The sequence below is a fragment of the Plutella xylostella genome, chromosome 12, assembly GCF_932276165.1.
Source record: "Plutella xylostella chromosome 12, ilPluXylo3.1, whole genome shotgun sequence".
In the NCBI taxonomy this organism is placed as follows: Eukaryota; Metazoa; Arthropoda; class Insecta; order Lepidoptera; family Plutellidae; genus Plutella; species Plutella xylostella.
In genome coordinates this window covers 11012933-11034693 of record NC_063992.1, presented here as the reverse complement: position 1 = coordinate 11034693, position 21761 = coordinate 11012933, and the positions used below count along the sequence as shown (strand labels likewise).

The window sequence follows — 21761 nt, the reverse complement described above, 5'->3', positions numbered from 1 at the left end:
GGAGCAAACATAACATTTTTTTAACGAATTTTCATAAAGCGTGTTTCACCCCCCTGCATTATACATATATTTGCGTCACTTACTGTCAAGTTTTCCGATTTCGTAACTACATAAGTAAATGTAGGTAGGTAATGCATTATTTACATCATTCAACAAATAATCAACACACATCTGAAAAGGCCGTGAATAGAAAATGTACGTTTTAATAATTACAACTGAAATTCAAAAGCGAATTCCATTAATTGCGAATAAAATAGTTATTATATTTGTTCAAAATGAAATTCAACTTAATTATGGTCTGTGTACTAAGATAACACGCAATGCCTATATTTTAGTATACCTACCTTTAATTACTTAATTGAGTTTCAGTTAATATTTTATCAGTTACAATGTGATGCTATTAAATTATATATATGTAGGCTCTAGAATGATTATTTAGTAAGTATCTTATTTCACGCCCATTATTAAGTAAGTAAACATAAATTTTCCTAAAATAAATTAAATAACAGCACATAGATAACAATAATTATGCCTAATAAATAGTTCACATTCCGCAGAAAAATATTTATTAATTTATTTATACTTTTATTGCACAATATACAGTAGTACATATGTACAATGAGGTGGACTTAATGCTAGAAGCATTTTCTACCAGTCAACCTGCAGGAGGTACCGGGAGCAAATTGTATGGGAGTGCAAAAAAAAAAACTTGACACGATTTTAGAGAGAGAAAAAAAAACAAATAAGTGCAACTAATGAATATAAAATCCTGCAACAATTTATACTTATGGAGTTTACTAATAGATAATATATAATCCTATATGCCTAATATATATATAGAGGAGGCCTATACCCTGCAGTGGGTTGACATAGGCTGATGATGATGATGATGATGATATATATATATATATATATATATATAATACATAAATACCTAACATAAATATGTATATAGGTACTTATAATATCAAGTTCTTGTTTAAATAACACTTAGGTATATGTTGTCAAGATTTCCATGGTTTCCTCCAGCCAACATCATGGAAGGTTGCAATGATGTTGATGTTGATGAAAATAAATTTGATCCATATGAAGCACCGACTGAACTCAGTAGTATCCAACTAGTAGTCGTCTAATACATAGATATACGTACATAACCTATCGAAGTACCTAATCTAAATACAGTAAGCGTCTAGAAACGTGCCGCCGGCGGCGGCGGCGGTGTGCGACAGACCGGAAACATCGTATGACGCAAGACGAGACAAAAAAGAAAAAAATACCGTTTCCAATCACAGACCAGCCACCTTGACATCACGTGACCTTGACTCTGGTGAAATTCACAGAACCTATTTAGAGATAACTCATTAGCTGCGCTTATTTCGGGATGGTTTTTTTTTTTTTCGTCGTCTTCGGTGTTAATTAGTGGTGTCTTGTGAGAAGATCACTGGGCCAAGTTTATCTCGTTTTAGGGATGTAGATGTAACTATAGAAAGTTTTATATGACGCCGATGAAACACATTGGCAAGAATCACAATAAAATCTATGTTAACGTTGCATTTGCCACTGGCATTTCAGTGTAATCTTCAGCAATTCAGTTAGTTTTAACTAGACAGAAGTTAATTATAGTGAGTCATGTGGAGCACTGGTGTGATGCCAAATCGTTTATTTCTGTGAATACCTGCGAGTGCGGGCGTGAGCGGCGCGCGGTCACATCGCTCGCTCCACGGGACAATACGGCCTCTGCCCTGCGCCTTGACATTAAAACTATGTATTGCCAATAAGTATATAAAGTAAGAGAAATCTGTGGACAAGTATCATTTGGCAATCATTGCCCAACAGTGATAATGAGGGCGGCAGTGTTGTTGGGAGTCCTGGCGGTGGCGGCGGCGGCGGCGGCGCGGGACGTGCGCGGCAAGCGGGAGGCGGACTTACTGCCGGCCCCCACCGAGCACTGGGAGCAGGGGGCGGGGGGCGAGGGGCACAGCGAGCACCACGCCGAACACGGAGAGGAAGGAGAGAAGGGCTACAAGGGACACCACCACCACGAGCACGGGAAGAAGGGCCATCACCACAAGGAGGGCCACAAGGGACACTACGGCGAGCACGGCGGACACAAGCACCACCACCACCACGACGACGGGTACTACGACGAACACCACCACGGGGAGAAGGGGGAAAAGGGCCACGGGTTTGAGGAGGAGGGACACTACAAGAAGGGACACTCCATAAAAGGCCACCACGGAGTCCACAAGGTAGATGAGTTTAAAAAAGACAAGCATTTCCATGATAAACACGGTGAGTCCGGATTTGAAGAATCTCACGGGGGGCACCACAACGAAGGGGGGTACAAGAAAGGGGGAGAGTTCCACAAGGGGCATAAGCACAGCGGGCACCATGAGCACGAGCACGGCCACAAGGGGCACTATGAGAAGGGGGGGCACCACCACGACCACAAGGGATTCCATGACGAGGGGGGGCACCACGAGCACCACCACCACCACCACGACCACGGCAAGAAGGGGGGGCACGAGGACCACAAGCACTGGGGGTGGGGACACTAATTAGTGATTTGAGCTGTTTTGTTATTGTTGATACTATTTGTGATACTTGATTAAATTATTTCAATTAAGATTTGTGTATTTTTGACTATACTAACTTTATTCATAGGTAGTGAATAACGTCTCACCATGTAACATCTAACTAGGTATATAAGGACTTAGATTAGTATATAAAGCTTAAATTAAATTCGATCGAATACGCAGCAGGCACAAAAGAGTGTACACAGTTAAGTCGACAATTGGAAATCGGCTTGCGAAATCAGATATTATTATACCCACTTATCCGCTGGAAAAAATCCGTAAGCCGAGACTTGAGACTCGATTAAAAAGCAATGGAAACATTAAATGGGTCAAGTCAAGTACAATTGCTTTCTTATTGGACTGAATTTTAAGCATTACTTTAATATTATGTTTGATGAGATCTCTAGGTTTTGTCTAGAAGTGTAGGGTGAGTCATCATCTTTTCTTTCAGAATTATACTATAATTATAAACAGTCTAGTATACGTAGAACACATAACACAGATTGAAATAAGTACCTAAAATAAGACATGTGCAAATTATAGTTTAGTGTAGTGTAGTGTAAGTGTAAATAAATGGAGACCACGAACGAAAGTATATAGGATCGTTGAACATCGTTGGAGGTTGGTTGAACAACCTCCGCTAACCTCAAGTAGGCTAGATGAGGAATGTAGAGGATAGTGACACTGCTTTGAATGGACACTCAAGCAAAAAAATATATGAGTACTTCTACTCGATATGTTCATTATATCATGTACTATTTGCAGGCATAACGTTTGCGTAGGTAGTTTTGTTATGAGTCGACAAAACGAAAGTTGCTAATATTACAGAAGTTGCTGACACAAAGGCTGCGGGAAAATAATATAATTTCCCCGCAGGAAATCGGAAAGAGCTTATATCGGGAAAACTGCTCCGGAAAAGTACCACTGCTCTCTCCCTCTCGCCTGTAATCCGAACTAACCGCGATACATGGGCTAGTGAATCATGTTGTTATAGTGTTGTTGCATATATAGGTAATTATTATTTTATTGTAATAAAGTAGGTTAAATTTTATAGAAAGTTTTATAATGGTAAGTTGATAAGATTTATTAACAATGTCTAAGCAGACCCTAATTAAAGTATTATGAAATGATTGTCAACCTTCAAAATCCTGTTGTATTCATATTTTTTCAGAAATACAGTAGGTTACTAACTTATTCCCTTATTATTCTATAACAACGAAAGCCTTTCAGAGCTTTCCAATAACATGTAAAGCACGCATGCACATAAATAACTTAAAACTTCGACACAAGAAGCGGAAAGCACCTCTTTGACCTACAACATCAAAGCGTAAAGGAAATTGGTATAAATTCCATCTACTCGAAGAAAATGACAAAAGTTTCCAAGTTAAACACATTTTAACGGAACAAGTTGCGGCGCGAATGCGTACATTGGGGCATCTGTCGTAGCGAGTGAGCGCGACCGGCGGCGTCGGAGCGGCGCGTCGCAACAGCGTGGCGCTCTTGTTTCCCCTATTAGCAAACTTTCAGCGACATCTGTCGTATCGACCGGATGCGACCTTGACTCTCTCGCCTCGCCGCGCGCCCAACGGTATATAAAATAATTTCAATCGGAACTAAGTATCATTGCACTACATCCGTCCAGCCATGAGGTTTATTCTGGTGGTGGCATGCGCACTGGCGGCGCTGGCGGTGGCCGGCGCCCGGGAGACGCGGGAGAGACGCGATGTAGACCTGGAGCCAGCCGCCTCGCACCACCACGAGAAGGGGGGCGGTCACGAGCACCACGAGCATCACTACCACGACCACGGAGACCACGGCGAGAAGGGACACAAGGGACACCACGACCACTACCACGGGAAGAAGGGACATCATCACCACGAGGGTCATAAAGGGCATCACGGCGAGCACGGCGGACACAAGAAGCACCACCACCACGACGACGGCTACCACCACCACCACCACCACGGGGAGAAGGGGGAGAAGGGCCACGGCCACGAGGAACACGGCCACTGGAGCAAGGGACACGACACCAAGGGACACCACGGCATAGAGAAACACGACGAGTTCAAGAAGAACAAGCACTTCCACGACCACCACGGAGACAAGGGGTACAAGGAGCACCACGGCGGCCACCACCACGAGGGGGGGTACAAGAAGGGGGGACACTTCCACAAGGGACACAAGCACGGGGGCCACCATGAACATGAACATGGCAAGAAGGGACACCATGAGAAGGGGGGGCACCACCACGAACATAAAGGACATCATGGAGAGGGGGGCCACCACGAGCATCATCATCATCACCATCATCACGACAAGAAGGGGGGCCACGAGGACCACAAGCACTGGCATCACAAGGGTTAAGAACTTAGCTATTAACTTGTTGACTGTTGATTTTTATACCAAATTTTTGTTATGTTTTTTTAATAAATAGCTTTTATATAAAAGGTTTCTATATCCTGAACGTACCACCGTACCGTACACACCGAGTTTGCCCTTTTCCTGATAGGTTTTACTAACTTATAGAGTAATGGTGCACTCAACAAACTCCCGACCTATGGTTAAGTGCTCTTCCGTAGCAAATTGAGTTATTATAGTATCGGTACACCCGACCCATTATATGAATTGAGCATACCTATGTATCCAACTAAATACTGTAGCTATGTATTCGCAATGTACCTACAATTGAATGAGCCAATGATATATAAATAATGACGTAAAAATATCATTTCTTAGGTACTAAGCTCAGAAAGCACATCGTTTGTATTATCAATAGCCGTTTATTTAAATTAGAACAATATTTTTTTGCATCTTCATCAGAAAGCAGTTAGAAAACAAAACATTGAATGGAACAGAAGAAATAAAAACAAAGCCTCTACTTAGGCATTGTACCTACTTGAGTTCGAAAAAAAACGCTTTACTTTTTTTCTGTAGATCCGACTATTAGAGCCTGCCACCGATACACAGAAGCTTAATGACCTGAAAAAGGCTTCAGATGAGACGGACTCAGGAAGTTATTCTTAGGAGGTCGGACGGTTGCCTTTAAACACATGCTGTTATAATACAGTAAATTAAAGGACTTCTATAAAGCCTGGATCTTTTTTTTGGACGTGTATTTATAGAAGGATTGATAATGATTGTATCTTAGATAATTTGAAGGATTCCAAGTCTACAGAACAAATATCGAGTAACATACATAGTTTTAGCAGCAACGTAGTTTCACTTAATTCAAGAAAAATAATCAATAGTCTCCTACTAAATCTCTACAACTGCAAAGCATAAAATTCTACTGCATAAATTGACTGAAAAACTGAAAAAAAAACAATCTGAATTTGTCATCATTACCTACCCGCAGTCATTCACTATTGAACATATGAAATGAAATGAAATAGTTTATTTGCACGAAAAGTGGTACAGTATAGGCCTCTACCATACATACATGATTTATGTAAATACAAAGTATATTAATTGGTAGAAGCCTAATTCTAAATAAAGGATGGTCCAAGTACGTCCCCCGCTATCGAGGATTTCTGAAGGCGCAAGACTTTTCCCTTCCGCCTCACTACGCCGACTCTCGTTGAACAAAATTACTAGACGATTCACTTCATTTCTAACAATACGAATTAACTGACGGTACTTAGAACAGAAATATAGCTCGCTACCGAGTATTGTTACTATCTGAACCCTCCCATGTTGTATACTGTTAGGGTATTTAGACTTTGAACGATTCCTAATCCTAGTAGCAAGAACTATACAAATACTACCATTTAGTTTAAGTAGCGCCTAACTATGCGTACCTACTCATTATATTTACAGCTGCTTAGCTGCAGCTGCTTGCACTTTGTGATTGAGTTATAATGTATTAACTGCTGGGTAAAGCTCTCCCCTTTATTCTTCCACACCTTCTTACTGCTCAACCACAGGTCAATATTTCGAATACTTTACCCAGGTTCTTCACTATGGTATGATAAATAATTAATGCAAAATATTTCAGGACTTATAAAGTTAAAATAATATAGGTAGCGCTTGCAGTTAAAATAAACTAATTAGTTTGTGGTTGATACTAAGCCTCAACTGTAAAGTTAAGCTGCGTCTTCAATATTTGTATCACTGTTATATAAGTACCTATAAAGGTACATAAGTACCTGAACAATGCACGGACTGTCTACGTTCAATCAAGCCCTCTCCGCCGAGATAATCCTGAAACGGAATATCTAACTATCGTCTGATTATGCCATGTGCTCGATTATCAAGATGGGACGACTACAGTTCAAATACTCAATTCGAATACGTGCATATTTGGATAACGCCCTTTGTAATTATAGCCGAGGCTTACCAGAATAATTGATAAGTTGATAACTGATATTATAATTATTCGCATCTGATGAAAATATCCAAATGGAATTCGCTTTAATCGTTAATTGGAGTTGAATTTCAATGGGCTGCAGGTACAACAACTGTAGCGCAAAAAAGAAAGAAGAGAGATTTGTGCTTACGCAAGTGGAACAATCAAAACATTGAACACTAGAACACTGACCTTGACAGTCGTCGCCAGCGTTGCCTCACGCCGCAGGAGAAAACAACCACACGGAGTATAAAACCACTTCTAGGCCATTGCAGGGCACAGTGAGTGAGGCTGCGGTCTCGAGACTACTTGCATCATGAGGACCCTAGTGCTGGTGTGTGCGCTGTGTGCCCTGGCCGCGGTCAGCGCCCGGGACACGCGGGGGAGGCGGGCAGCGGACCTGGAGCCCGCCGCCAGCCACCATCACGAGAAGGGCGGCGGCCATGAGCACCACGAGCACCATCACCACGAGCACGGAGAGAAGGGAGACAAGGGCTACAAGGGACACCACCACCACGAGCACGGGAAGAAGGGACATCACCACAAGGAGGGACACAAGGGACATCACGGAGAGAAAGGGGGCCACAAGAAGCACCACCATCATGACGACGGATACCATCACGAGCACCATCACGGGGAAAAGGGCGAGAAGGGTCACGGGTTCGAGGAGAAGGGCCACTACCACAAGGGACACTCCACCAAGGGACACCACGGCGTGCACAAGGTGGACGAGTTCAAGAAGAACAAGCACTTCCACGACAAGCACGGCGAGTCCGGCTACGAGGAGAAGCACGGGGGGCACCACCACGAGGGGGGGCACAAGAAGGGGGGACACTTCCACAAGGGACACAAGCACGGCGGGCACCATGAACACGAACATGGCAAGAAGGGACACCATGAGAAGGGCGGACACCACCACGAACACAAGGGGCACCACGACGAAGGCGGTCATCACGAGCACCACCACCACCACGAGGACCACGGCAAGAAGGGGGGGCACGAGGACCACAAGCACTGGGGCTGGAAGAAGGGACACAAATAGACTTCTTATCGATAGCGTTGTTATGACTTTGTTACTGTTTTTCACCTTCTGTTGTAAATATAAATCGTTTTCATGACTTCCTTTATCTATCTTTTATTTTTATTCACTTTTGACAGTACGTTTCGTAAGCGATATGAATAAAATCATGTTTCTATAAGGAAAAAAGTGAAACAGAATGTATTTTGTCCTAAAAGGCGGCAGTAACTGAATCTCGCCCCGGCAGTAAACTTTTACGATCTCACGGGCAGGTTCTTCAGGTGGTTGCGGCCGTGGCCGCGGGGGCGCCACCGTCGCTCTGCGCACTGCTTAGCTCATCTATCTTATAATCTAGTTGTAAGTACCTCCGTATCTATATGCAATACATATCTTTGGCTCTAAAGCTCACCTGCAAATTAAATAGTTCTGAAATTTCCAATGATTAGCTTTTCAGTTCGTTTTACTGCATTTTTAAAAGTATGTACTCACGAACCGAATTATGGTAGGTAAGTTGAAAAAAAAAATTAGCCTTAGGGCATTTTATATAATGTTTGGTTTATCCAATGGACCTTTCAGTCGTTGTCACAATACTCTGAGGGTATTTATTCAAGTTATAAATCCTCCAACCCGCATGCCTATCATGGAGATAACCAGATCTTCCATAAAGTAGTGTAGGATTGTGGGATTATTTTTGCGTGCACAGTAAATTTATTCATAGAGTCGGCTTTACAGAAATTAATTATTTATCGAACATAATAAATAATCTTCTGGGTCATATTATTTTCAGGGATTTAAAAGACAACAAAGGCAATAAGAGAATCAGAAGCAATAACATTAACAATAAACATTCTAATGGACTTCTTAAGCTGCACATATTCATTAGGTATTTAATCCTGCTAAAAATAAAAGCGATCATAAACTTGACTGCACGAACTAATAAGTTTGGATCGTTTGAGTAGCTCAATTCATTAAATTTAAATTAAACTAGAATTATTCCAATTAAATGACGCTCGTAAACAAAATTAGCATAACAATAAAATTAAGTCGGTACAGTCGAGCACAAAAAGCGTTCAGTATCTGCGCTGAAGCAGTTGAGCAGTTGGAGACGACTGCTGGGGGGTCACTCTAAAATACTGACGAAAAACTAGAGCTGTCTAGCAATTGACAAGTTTAGTACGAGATAGAGTCGGGGCTCGCGCACTACTGCTCCGAAACTTTCTTTTTGTTGTATAGAGTGACCCTCCTGCAGCTAATTTCGTTTTGTGACTCGCCGCCGCCGCCGCCGCCGCCGCCGCCGTCGCCGTCGCCTCGGGTGGCTCTGGCCGGGTGGCGTGAGGTGCTTCTGTCATTGTTTTACTGCTGTTTTATATTTGCAGACGACAAGACAACTAGACAACTGGGAGCCAGATGTGCACTATACCTACTTGTAATTCGCTGCGAACATGTCAAAATACTTATAAATAGAAAATGACAATACATAGTGTAGTGTAGGTACTTGTGTAAATATATAATTATTTGTTCTAATTACGATAATTACGCTTAAATACAGCTAGCGAGAAATTATTTACTTTGGTTGTATCTAAGGGTCAGCGATCAGCAGAAGGAAATACCTAATACAGTGTTTTATGTACCAACCAAAATGAGGACTTATTTTCCGCGAATAAAGAAATATGTAATCGTGTTACCACCTTTATTAAACGTGAAAGCTGCAAATACATAAGCGAAAAATATTATTTCTCGGAACGAAATCCGCTAACAACACAGTCATATCAATCACGTGAAAGCCTGTTATCCCTTTCACCTTCAGGAGGGTGCGGGAGTGGAAATTTCGCGAAGAGAGCGTTTAAGACGAGAGTGCGGCTCCGTAGGTCCTGAGTGCCGCTCACTGAGTGCCGCTCAGCGCGCCTCCAGCCACGTGTGATGACATTAACCACTTACTCACTCGCTAATTACTCTAAAAGCTTTATCAATGAAACGCTCTTACGGCCCTCCTCGGCGCAGCTCCTCAAACGACTAAAATGGCTCCAGTAAAATAGCGAACTTGATGTGACGTTCTTAAGATGCTCTAACCACCACTCGTGAATTTATTAGCAGTGGCCGTCACGGACAAAAATTCCAGCGAGATTTATGAGTGTGGCCTACATCTACACCAGACTAAATAGACGAAGTGAACTCGCTGAGTGCCGGCGCCGGTCAGCCTCAAACACGAACAAAAACGAAATGAGGCGCGACTGCCAAAATTTCATTAAGTCCGGCGGCGCAGGTAGCTGCAACATGTTACTGCATTTGCAAATACAAACCCGAAGACCTCACGCCTCCCTCCGCCGCCGCCGCCGCCGCCAGACGCTTTTCCGGAATATTCCGAAGCTTTTTAAGGAAAAATCTCATTCAGTGTATGAATTATTCGAGGTTGCAGCAAGGTGTTTGCCACATGCTGCCCACGTATTTCATAACTCGACAAGCCGCCTGATGTATGTGAGTATGGACAGGCAATTTTAATATCTCACCTATACACATACCTACACGTGGCTAAGTCGGTAGGTAGGCACGACCTAGATATGTATGACCATCATTTCGCTTCGCAACATATTGAAAACCCTTTACGAAGGGTCGAGCCTTTGTTTAATATGTTAACACTGTATTCGGCCGGCTGGACGCGTAATTTGGAAAAATATACTTGTAGTGAGACCTGCGCGGGGCGGCGGGGGCTGTTTTAATAAACTTACTTTGTTTTGGATCCTACATAAAGGTAGAGGTGGAATTGCTATTCAATCTAGCAGAAACTAATTAGGCGTGTTATTTTTAGTTCAGCTTCACTTCGTGGCGCTATAGCTATATATATAACTAAATAGTTCAGCGGCAGAGACCGTCGATATACCTAAAGAATACTACAGCTACAGCTGCAACCTTGTTTATCATAGCCAAAGGAATCAAATATAAACACTTTATTTGTTCGGTACCATTTTTTTGTTAGTCAACCCTTTACCCAGAACTCAATTCCCCATCCCTTTATTTAAAAAAAATGGTAACCTGGAACATAAGCGATACCTAGGCAATAGCTAGTACCTACCGGTATTACCTACGTGCTAGCTATCACTTACGATATATCGAGAGTATACACCTGTTTATTCCGGCACCTCGCACCGTAGGTATTTACAAACTGGGCGGAACCAATCCTTGTCTCGACCCGGATCGAAAGCAACAATAACTTATTATTAAATAAATTTCTTCCTCTATTTTCCCAAGTTTCTAAAAATAATTTATACTTCCAGTATAGTTGGGGAAACTGTTACGAACACCCCTTCGTGGAGTTTTACTGAAAGTTTCAGAGGGGCGCGGCCACGCATACGGAACTAATTATATAGGGTCGCCACAAACATCTGTTGGAGGTTGGAGCGAATTGACACTGCCGGGATTTTATAACTTGTCATAACTATACATGGTGAACATTTATCAGTGTGATTACGTTTACAGTCAGTTATAAAATTATACTTAAAGACGTATTTTAATTAAGTATACAATGAAGAAGACTATCATTTATAATGAAACATAATAAACAATGATCATAATAAAAATTATTAATGTTGTAATTAAACAAACTTTTTAAGGTGAGTATAGACTACAAAATTTTGTCGAGCATTTCTGTGTAATGTAACGTTATTATGAATGTTACAATACAGGCAAAAGCATGATAAATAGATCGGAAAAGGATGATACACTAGAGCATATCAGTGAGCGGCTTGTTGTTCTGTTACAAGTAAATGTTGTAGTCTATACTCACCTTTAGCTTTTCTTTATTGGTTTAACAATATTTTGATTAAAAAGACACACAGAATTGTTTACCAAGTAAGAATGAATGCAGTATACTTAAATAATGTAATCGAAACCGTGTCTATGTTTCCTGAAGCGAGCCCGTTACCCGTTGGACTACCGCCATTGTATGAGATTATCCCACATCTAATTATAAGTACTTTAACCTGAACTTCGGTGAGTACCTTCTTAAGATTATATTCCGATTAGCTGAAGTTGGCTCGGATTGTAAAGTATTTAACTTTTAATTTAATTATGAAAATGTGTGGGCGGTTCGCTTGAAACGTTATTTCGTCGTTTACTAAATTAATTTCTTGATGATTATATTTACGCAAGTACATTATTAGATAGAAGACATTTGAGGGAGTTTCCTATCTAATTAAATAAGAACACCTACCTACCTACGTAATCATATTATTATGTTATTAATGATTATCAATAGGTAGACATTTTAAAACATCAGTGCTAACAAATAACATAAGTATTATATTTTTTATCAGTAAACTTCCCAGAGCAGGTCTATGATCCTCACATACTGAGGAACTTCGACTAAAACTAAACTGATAAAACTCCACTCTGTATACAATTAGAGGTATCTAAAGTAGGTAAGTAAGCCTAAACAATGTGGAAATATACAATTCGTGCAATGAGCAGAAGGAGCAGCTACTAACACCATTACAAAAAAAAACATCCGTTAATTTATTCAACAACTTAATTGCTCAATATTTATTCTACTTATAAAACATAAATTACACAAACACAATAATTTAAATAGGAACAACCGATGTGTCCGTCACTTGCACCGTCTGTCGCGGGCCCATAGGACCAAGTGAAACACTAACACAATCATCACAGAATTTCTACACTCAACACTGCAAACGCGGTGCGTCCGACCCACCTCCAGGTCAATGGCCTTTCTTGTACCCCCACTTCTTATGGTGCTCGTGCCCCCCCTTCTTGGCGTGGTCGTGGTGGTGATGGTGGTGGTGGTCGTGCCCCGCCGCCTCCTTGTGCCCCTTGTGCTCGTGGTGGTGTCCTCCCTTCTCCTTGTGTCCCTTCTCGCCATGCTCCTTGTGGTGGTGCCCGCCGTGGTGGTGCCCCTTCTTGTAGTGCCCTCCCTTCTTGTGTCCGTGCTCCTCGTGGAAGCCGCCATGTTTCTCCTCGTGGCCGGAATCGCCTTCTTCGTCGAAGAAGTGCTTGTCCTTTTTAAACTCGTCGAGTTTGTGCACTTCGTGGTGTCCTTTAGTTGAGTGCCCCTTGCTGTAGTGTCCCTTTTCAGCGTATTTATGTCCTTTTTCGCCCTTCTCGCCCTTGTGGTGCTCGTGGTGATGCCCGTCTTCGTGATGATGCTCCTTCTTGTGTCCGCCGTGGTCGTCGTATTCTCCTTTATGGGCCTCCTTGTCGTGATGTCCCTTCTTCCCGTGCTCGTGGTGGTGGTGTCCCTTGTAGCCCTTGTGTCCCTTCTCCCCGTGGTCGTGGTGGTGGTGCGCGTGGTGCTCCTTGCCGCCGCCCTTCTTGTAGTCGTGGTGTTCCGCCTTCTTGTGCTCGGTGCCGGCGGGGGCGAGGTCCCCGGCGGGGGCGGGCGCGGGGGCGGGGGGCAGGCGCCGCGCGCGCGCCAGGCTCATGCAGGCGAGCAGGCCCAGGGCTACGGCCACCCTCATGCTGACTCGTGGAAGCGACTGCTGCTCGTCTAGTGCAGACATCGCTCGACCCAGTGGTTTTATATAGATAGTTGTGTAAGTTCGCGGCGTTCGCGGAAATATTGTGCCGCAACTGTAGCTGTTTACTACTCACAAATGTATTTTTTTATGTTTCGAAAATAAATAAATAAAAATATTTTGCCGTATTTAGTTATACTTAATTTATAATATTGAACTACTTACCTATAGGACTTATATTTTTCCAGCAAGATAAGTTCTAACTGTGCATGCCAGATGACCACGATATTTTACGGTGTACCTATTGCTACACTAGAAGTTATAGGTACTTGTCTAATTTGTATTAAGTATTATTATTATACTTACGTATATTAAAAGCTCCTTTTATCTTTCCATTTACGTATCTTTGAATTATTTTCACGTGGGATTTCCAGCATGTGTAAAAAATAAAGGAGGAAAATAAGTAAAAGAGCCTTATTAGGCATTTTTTTTTACGGATATGAATTTTTTGAGAGGAAATAGAAGCCATCCAATCAAACCTTAGGAACTTAAAAAAATACAACTTTTTTATGGCTGTAGCGTCTAGGTGGCGACTTATATTGATCAAAATGCAACCATCTAACCGTCAACTACTAATTTTTTCATACTATGCTGCACCTTTGCTAGATAAAGATAAAATTTTCTTTATTCGGTGTCCAGTACCACAAACCAAAAATACACATAGAAATACAAAAAAAAACCTAATTAACAAATAAAACAAAAAAACTTATATAGAACTTATGGGTAAACTTAAAATTACAAATATACAATATTGGTAATAACGGTGTGATTTGTCCAGCACCGAAAAGGCCCGCGCCTCAGCTTACACCGCTTCAAGTGAGGTGGCATCCACCCACCTGACGCGGCACTGATTTTCAGTCGCGTCCTTCCGTGACTATCTCCCGTGCTACCCTATCTTAAGTTGTGTGACCGTATTTTATTTAGGGCTTTTACTATTATGGTACGGGATTTCATACACTCCATGCATGTAGATGCACTTCAACTACCTATTTCAGGAGGTACTCTACCTACCGATGTACCTATACTTTTCAGTCACAATAAAATGTTGATATTGACACATAAAACGTTAAAATCTATAAATATTAAATGAAAAGTGTCTGTCGTCCGAAGAATAACCAGATAGAATTATTGAAAGTAACAGTTAGTAGCGATAAGACCACCTTTATTACCCTAATTAAGTTGTTATGTAAGTTATTACTTAACTTAACCCAAAATAAACTTAAGTATTACGAATCTGTCAAATATGCACGAAAAATATAGGTAATAATATAATAGCAGGTATGCCACCCTCTTCATTGCTCTGCCAGAAATACCAATAAGATTATTCTTGGAAATGTAGAAGCATTTCAGGAATTGCTAGCTGGAACGATGCTGAATATTAAATTTCCGTATTTCTAAGTAGTTACCCGTAGGTGTTATAGGTATTTCATATCAAAAACTTTTTTATGAAGGGTTCGTTGCTCATGTTAAAAAATCGTATAGGTACTCTATAGACAGTATTTAACAATATCAAACGGCTAATATACATATAAGTAAAATTTCGTTTCAAACACTTGTTAAATAATATTTAAAGTTAATTTGTGGTATTCTATTCTATTTTTTGCGGTAATACAGTTATAGTGCCACAATCTTATCTGTTCCGGTGGTCAAAAGGTGTACTAACGAGACGTCATTGTCAAACGTCATTTCATACTCTGTGCGTTATTTGAGTTGTCAATTTCTGCGAATAAGCTGACGCTACGTTATTTAATTTGTTTTGTGATTTCTGGGTGAAATACTGCCAAAAACGCTGTAATGTGATGCAAGTAAAGTAGTACTATATATATTGGCTTTTATGCAGGAAGAATAACGTATTCAGGCGCCTTTAATTCCGTTAGAAAAATTGGAAGAACGAGTTGCAGCGGCTACAGGTTAGTGTTGCCAAATATGACGAATAATTTTACCCATATATACTCCATGTAATTTTATGAAATATTTTCCCGAGAGGCCCGTGCCCCAACATGGGGACGGGATGGGTCGTGGTACTCGTGACGAAAAGTATATAATCTTTATTTTTCTTTGGTTACAGGTGTGAGGACGTGACATGATACTTTAAATCTTAGGCAGTATACCAAGAAGAATTTCGCGCACCTGCAGCGATTTTAGACGAAATAATGATGATTTATGACATGTCATTGTTTTCCCAACTTATCAAGAGTTGGCTGAAAGAAATTGCTTTTTAGCAATTAGCCTTTGGAAGGAGACCCGTGCCCCAGCAGTGGGGACGTGATGATGATGATGATGAATTAGCCTTTGCACACTGTCTGAATTTCTTTTAATTTTATGCTTTTGTTTCTTGTTACTTTAGAAAATGTAAAATAAAGTGTTCAAAAATAATAATTAATAGTTTTTTTTAAGTCTATCTATCTCGTTATTCTCACGACCCACATATATTACCTATACCATTGTAATCTAGATTTAACCTCCTATATCAGAAGCAGAACATATTCAGAACTAATTTTATTTCTGTTCGCCGTGGACAAATTTTCCATACAACAAATGTCGTTTGATATATTATATCCACTTTCATTTACTATCAACCCTATATTTTGATTTATCTATACTTATGAATGTATTAAATTTTGCCTATTTCTGGTTTAAAATTATAACAATAGGTAATAGCAGAAATGCATTGTCGTTTAAACCAGAAATAGGCAAAATTTAATCGATGGCATCACTGGATTCCATGACAGCGACGTCGCCACCGGAACAGATAAGATTGTGGCACTATATAGTTTCGTCATGTCTGTCAAATCGTCAGTCCCTATGTCACACTCGCTTTATTCCAAATATGAAACTTGATTATGACTAGACTTATTCTAGCTGTTTTTATTATATACCTTACGTGACACGTAAAACCACAAATTAAACTAAAATGAAATATGGGATAAGTTATGTAACATGATATCTATGTATAGGTATATTTTTTATGACAAACTCAATCATATTAATACTGATTGTTACCTCTACCACAGAATAATAACTAGTACCTCTACACATCCAAAGATTAATGTTGGTAACATTTTTCACTCCAGTTAACCTTTTTTCTGCCTTTTTTTCATCAGTAAATAAGTATACTTACATAATATTAAGTGCTTATTACGTATATAAAAAATAAATAAACTAAATATATTAAAAAAAACTCACAAAGAACTAAAGTACGGTACTATGGTAAAAAAGCCCCTATTAAAACGCTCACAGCCGTGTTTAACTAGAAGGCTTAAACCTAACACCACGTTTTCAATTTAATTAAGTGTCAGTTACACGGGAGGGAAATAAAAAAGAAAATATAAATAGGTGGTAGATAGCTTTTACCGGCGAAACGTGCGGCAAATTATTTTTATCTTAGCAAAAGGTCAAGCGAGAATACGGTAACATAAACTTAGTTTTATATTACTTTTGTCTTTCTTTCAAATATCAATACCATGTGATTAATAAAAAAAACTCTAAGCGCCCTAACGTGGATGATTTGTTTTACGAGGACTGTTAAATTAAGAACACAACTTTTAACTTAGTACCTACATGATTGATATGACGGTAGGAAGGTAACTTAACGAACATCCATCATCAAAAGTGATGGCTTTCAGGAAAAAATAAACGATCCCTTTCCTATTTACGTGTATTACGGTGTATGCACACATCGGAGAGCAGTCGAGCAAAACATTTCGACACTGAACAGAAAAATAAATTAATAGCAGCGAGTTCTATCGGTCACAAACGGCACATTTGGCAAGAGAACTTCAGTTATCGGTCGCCATTATTACATTTTAAAAGAAAAAGGTTGATCGGGTCGCGGCGAGTCGGCCGTTGGGAAACATTATCAATTTCAGCTCGGCTGCAAGTGCTTGAGGAAACGTCGATTGCAACCACAACTAATTCTCTGGCCGAAGTGGGGCGCCCTACTTTCCCACACCGGCCGCCGGGACGGTGCCAGCGCGAGCCCAGCGCTTTATGTAATTTTGTTGTCGAAATTAAACGTGCCACTGACAGCTTTGTCACGAGTGCCGGCGAATATTGTAAACAATGGAGTAAACAAGCGACCGCCGAGAAATAAACGATCCAATACAAAGTAAACTTTTAATGAAAACAATAAATCACAGTCAACAAAACATGATAACACTTAAAACGTACAAAAGATACAACAATTGAGGCTTAATTAATTGGCGACTAGACAAGTCTTTGATGTGTTTATTTGTGCCCCTTCTTCCAGTCCCAGTGCTTGTGGTCCTCGTGCCCCCCCTTCTTGCCGTGGTCGTGGTGGTGGTGGTGGTGCTCGTGGTGGCCCCCCTCCTCGTGGTGTCCCTTGTGGTCGTGGTGGTGTCCGCCCTTCTCGTGATGTCCCTTCTTCCCGTGCTTGTGCTCGTGGTGCTTGCCGTGCTTGTGTCCCTTGTGGAAGTGTCCCCCCTTCTTGTGCCCCTCCTTGTGGTGGTGGCCGCCGTGGTGCTCGTGGTGCCCCGCGTCGCCGTGCTTGTCGTGGAAGTGCTTCTCCTTCTTGAACTCGTCGTGTTTGTGCACGCCGTGGTGTCCTTTAGTCGAGTGTCCTTTCTTGTAGTGACCCTCCTCCTTGTGCCCGTGTCCCTTGTGGCCCTTCTCTCCGTGATGGTGTTCGTGATGGTGTCCATCATCATGGTGGTGGTGCTTCTTGTGTCCGCCGTGCTCGTCGTGATGTCCTTTATGTCCCTCGTGGTGGTGATGTCCCTTCTTCCCGTGCTCGTGGTGGTGATGTCCCTTGTAGCCCTTGTGTCCCTTCTCCCCGTGGTCGTGGTGATGGTGCGCGTGGTGCTCGTGTCCCCCGCCCTTGTCCCACTTCTTCCCGTGGTGGCTGGCGGCGGGCACCAGGTCCTGCCCCCCCTCCGCCTCGTGGCAGCTCACGGCCGCCAGCGCCACCAGCGCCGCGCAGCACAACACTAGACCCCTCATGATCACCGAATGTTCTGAAGGAAGTCACTTGACTGATGCTGATAACGGCAGTTGACAAGGTTTTATAGTGATTAGTTTCGATTTGCATTGTATGGAAATTGTGCAAAGATTCAAGGTTGGCGCTGCAATTGCGCACTCCGGTGTGTTAACACTGCCGGCAGCGGCGGCCGCGGCAGGCGCAGGGAAAGCTGCGATGTCTCACTCACTGTAGAAAGTCTGAACATTTCACAATTAATTAAGTATTTATTACTAAGTTACTATAGTTATTGTTCTGTGTTTATACTACACTCCCAAAATTATTTATCTTATTTTTTCCTCAACCTTTAGTGTCCCACTGCTGGGCAAAGGTCTCCCCCTGGTCACTCCCAAATTATAATAAAGAAAAACACCTTCAGGCCTAAACCATTGGACATACATTTTTCGACTTTTTGCGCTAAAGCACGGTCTCCTGGTCGGAAGACCTTAGACAGGTAGCCGACAGTACCTACAATATAACTTTATCAGGAAGACAGAGTGTTGTGGCGCTCCTGGGGAGAGGCCTATGGCCTAAAACTAATAATATATGTCCAGTAGCTGTCGATTACGGGCTGATGATGATGTTGATAAGTCTAATAATAATAATAATTTATTTATTTCCAAAAATATACATATCTTAAAACTTACCTTATTAGCTAATATTTTATGAACAACATGTGTACAACAATGGCAAGTAAGTAGCATCTGCTGCTAAACTAGGTGTTAACCTGTGTTTCAGCTCACAGCGCCCCAACCCGTTACATTAAATTACTTATATTTTAGTTTGCTAATTATTACAACGAAAAGGTAGGTAATTAAGAGGTAAATATTTTTTACAGTTCATGCAAAGTAATTTTGAGTAGTCTATGAAACTATGAAAGAGAATTAATTAAAAAGTGGTGATTTTAAGTTGAGTATCTAACTAATTACTTATAAATACGTAGGTATACTATAACTATTATATATAATATTATTAGTAATTATTAGTAATAATGATAAAGTATAATATATATTTGTATGTGTATAATGTATAGGTACATATATACAGTATATACATATATAGAAATAAATATTATATATATATACATATATATAAATAATAAATAAGATAAGTACTCTCTTGACAGTACCAAAGCGATTCATAATAGCTACTGCATTACAGCGAGGAGGTCCTCGGTGTCAACGTAATGGGTCAGTAACCATTTTGTAACTTCTCTTTTGCAAAGCCCTCCATTCAGACAGTATATGAATTTAGTTTTATTGATTCTATTGTAGATAAATGGTCCAAGAAAGCAGAAGAATTTACGTATAAATACTATTATTTTGTTATAAAAGGACCATCCATCACAGCCTGCACTTGTTCATTGTTCCTCCTAAAACAACAACGGCAAGACCCACTCGAATTCATAATTTATACAATTTAATTTAATGCTGAATACTGCATCTATCAGTCGAATACAAAAGAGCCGGTTCATCAAAAAAGTGCTTCGTTATAACTGAATATAAATAGAGGGTTTGCCTGCACTAAATATTCTGTACAAATAGAGGCTAGGCCGCCGGCCGGAGCCGGGCGCGCGGCTCGCAGACACAAAGCTTTTTCATGCGAATTTTAACCACAAACCGAACTCCACTTTGAAAACTATTTTGACTATTTCGACTTTTGGTTTGGCCTTTATAAATTTGGTAGCGTTGTGTGAACAAGAGTTTTAGTTCATTTATTCCGTAAGCAATACGTATACCTTACCATACATTTAACATTTATGGCAATATGGCATTCAGATACCTACCCAAATAAAACACAAACGCACAGACCGTCTGTAATTTTTTTTTATTATTATTTATTTAATTAATACCTACTATTCCATTGCAGGACATGGGTGATGGACCTCTTCTAAGAAGCCGTGTCTTAGAAAATCGCGACGAGTCTTCTATCGTCGGGTAGTCTCCACGTTAAATAGTAGGTACACTTTGGTCTCCAGTTCTCCACGGATGAGCGATGACTCCGCCAGCGTAACATCGCGACTCGCAACGGAATTGTAAAGTATCCTCCTTATTTCCTAGCCTGTGGAGGCGGCCCCAAAGACAAGAGGGCTACTGCCATATGCCGCATAGCAGCAGATCCCGAGCACAGTCTGCCCCAGCCAGGGAGTTATAATATTCTATCTAGTCTATGAGCCAGGGATCGAGACTTGCTACATAACAACAGACAGGGCCAACCACTACATCATCCGGTTGCCGTTTACTACCTTTCTTCCACCTACATCCCTATGATCAAACTGTTGCAGTTGTAGGTCATTCTCTAGCTTACGAGTACCAAATGGGTAGGTTTCCGCGTTTCTATCACAAACCTTTGAGTTTTTTACTGTTGCTAAAGTCGTGCGTCGTAAAAAGAACTATATCTAGGACCTACCAGTAGGAAGCTAAAAATACAAATAAAACAACCAATTCATTTTTGCTTACTTTATTGATATAATAATTCAACAACAAGAATGATTACAGCACTAGGTTTTATAATTATAATTAAATCTTCTATTAAGTAAGTGTATTGTTAAATGTTGGACAAGCTACGAGCGGCGAGGCGCTGGTCACGGCAACTCGCTATTACAGAGATATCTTTCACCGTTATTTATGCGCGTTATAACGAGGGATTCACATCTCAGCCATTCAGAGGGTTACAAAGATTAGAATAGACAGCTAGAAATTGAGTAGGTATAATATATTTTAATGAAGAGTACATGAAAATGAACCGCCGGATTATTTAAATCGACAAGCTCTTGTAGAGACCTTGTACCAACACGGTACTTTCAGAAAGTCTAGAAATAATTAAAAAAGTTAATTCCTCTCTCTGAAATCGTTTACGTTACCCCGCGCACATTAAAACCATTAGTAACTTGAACAAAACAATACATATATTTTGATTAACTCGTGTAATATTCCATAAATCACAAATATCAACTTTAAGCTGACGAAATAATTAAACTAAAGGAACTAAGCTATCGTCCATTATTGTTCCACGCGTGTCACACACATACTTAATAAGGGAAATTCAATCTAATATAAAGGTTAATTTTGTACTGAATATGTCTAAGTCGTTATGAGGCCACAAATTTTTTTTTGGTGTTAAATTGTAGTACAATTACCTACTAACTGCTTAAAATTGCGTTATCATAACATTAGTTTAAGAATTTGACGGATATTTTAATAAATATACCTATGTATTCATAGTAAAAATCAAAAGTTATTAGGACACACTTCAGAACATGATCTCAACCGTTTTATGCCTATTTATTTCATATAATCATTGCTAGTTCTTAAGCACC

General features: G+C 40.7%; 5 protein-coding genes across 5 annotated transcripts; 3 read left to right on the top strand and 2 right to left on the bottom strand.

The window, feature by feature from the left end:
• Window positions 1–1002: 1002 nt before the first annotated feature.
• LOC105390258 (histidine-rich glycoprotein) lies at window positions 1003–2626 on the top strand. The gene has a single exon (XM_011561532.3). It carries the CDS (start codon window positions 1842–1844, stop codon window positions 2556–2558), a length of 717 nt encoding a protein of 238 aa, XP_011559834.3. The 5' UTR covers window positions 1003–1841; the 3' UTR covers window positions 2559–2626.
• A 1142-nt stretch (window positions 2627–3768) lies between these two features.
• Window positions 3769–5552, top strand: LOC119694060 (histidine-rich glycoprotein). The gene has a single exon (XM_038119518.2). The coding sequence runs from the start codon at window positions 4221–4223 to the stop codon at window positions 4938–4940; it is 720 nt and encodes a 239-aa protein (XP_037975446.2). The 5' UTR covers window positions 3769–4220; the 3' UTR covers window positions 4941–5552.
• A 1045-nt stretch (window positions 5553–6597) lies between these two features.
• Window positions 6598–8155, top strand: LOC105390257 (histidine-rich glycoprotein). Its single transcript, XM_011561531.3, has one exon. The coding sequence runs from the start codon at window positions 7238–7240 to the stop codon at window positions 7961–7963; it is 726 nt and encodes a 241-aa protein (XP_011559833.3). The 5' UTR covers window positions 6598–7237; the 3' UTR covers window positions 7964–8155.
• Window positions 8156–12654: 4499 nt separating this feature from the next.
• Window positions 12655–13341, bottom strand: LOC105390271 (histidine-rich glycoprotein; the record flags this gene model as incomplete). Its single annotated transcript, XM_011561543.3, has 1 exon — window positions 12655–13341. A coding segment is annotated over one exon (687 nt), but the record flags the coding sequence as incomplete, so codon positions are not given.
• Window positions 13342–17476: 4135 nt separating this feature from the next.
• Window positions 17477–18539, bottom strand: LOC119694059 (histidine-rich glycoprotein). The gene has a single exon (XM_038119517.2). It carries the CDS (start codon window positions 18424–18426, stop codon window positions 17695–17697), a length of 732 nt encoding a protein of 243 aa, XP_037975445.2. The 5' UTR covers window positions 18427–18539; the 3' UTR covers window positions 17477–17694.
• Window positions 18540–21761: the final 3222 nt, after the last annotated feature.

What these genes read in the sequence shown, in the direction of transcription:
- LOC119694059 (XM_038119517.2), bottom strand. Translation starts at nt 18,426, where the DNA reads ATGAGGGGTCTAGTGTTGTGCTGCGCGGCGCTGGTGGCGCTGGCGGCC.
- LOC105390257 (XM_011561531.3), top strand. Translation starts at nt 7,238, where the DNA reads ATGAGGACCCTAGTGCTGGTGTGTGCGCTGTGTGCCCTGGCCGCGGTC.
- LOC105390258 (XM_011561532.3), top strand. Translation starts at nt 1,842, where the DNA reads ATGAGGGCGGCAGTGTTGTTGGGAGTCCTGGCGGTGGCGGCGGCGGCG.
- LOC119694060 (XM_038119518.2), top strand. Translation starts at nt 4,221, where the DNA reads ATGAGGTTTATTCTGGTGGTGGCATGCGCACTGGCGGCGCTGGCGGTG.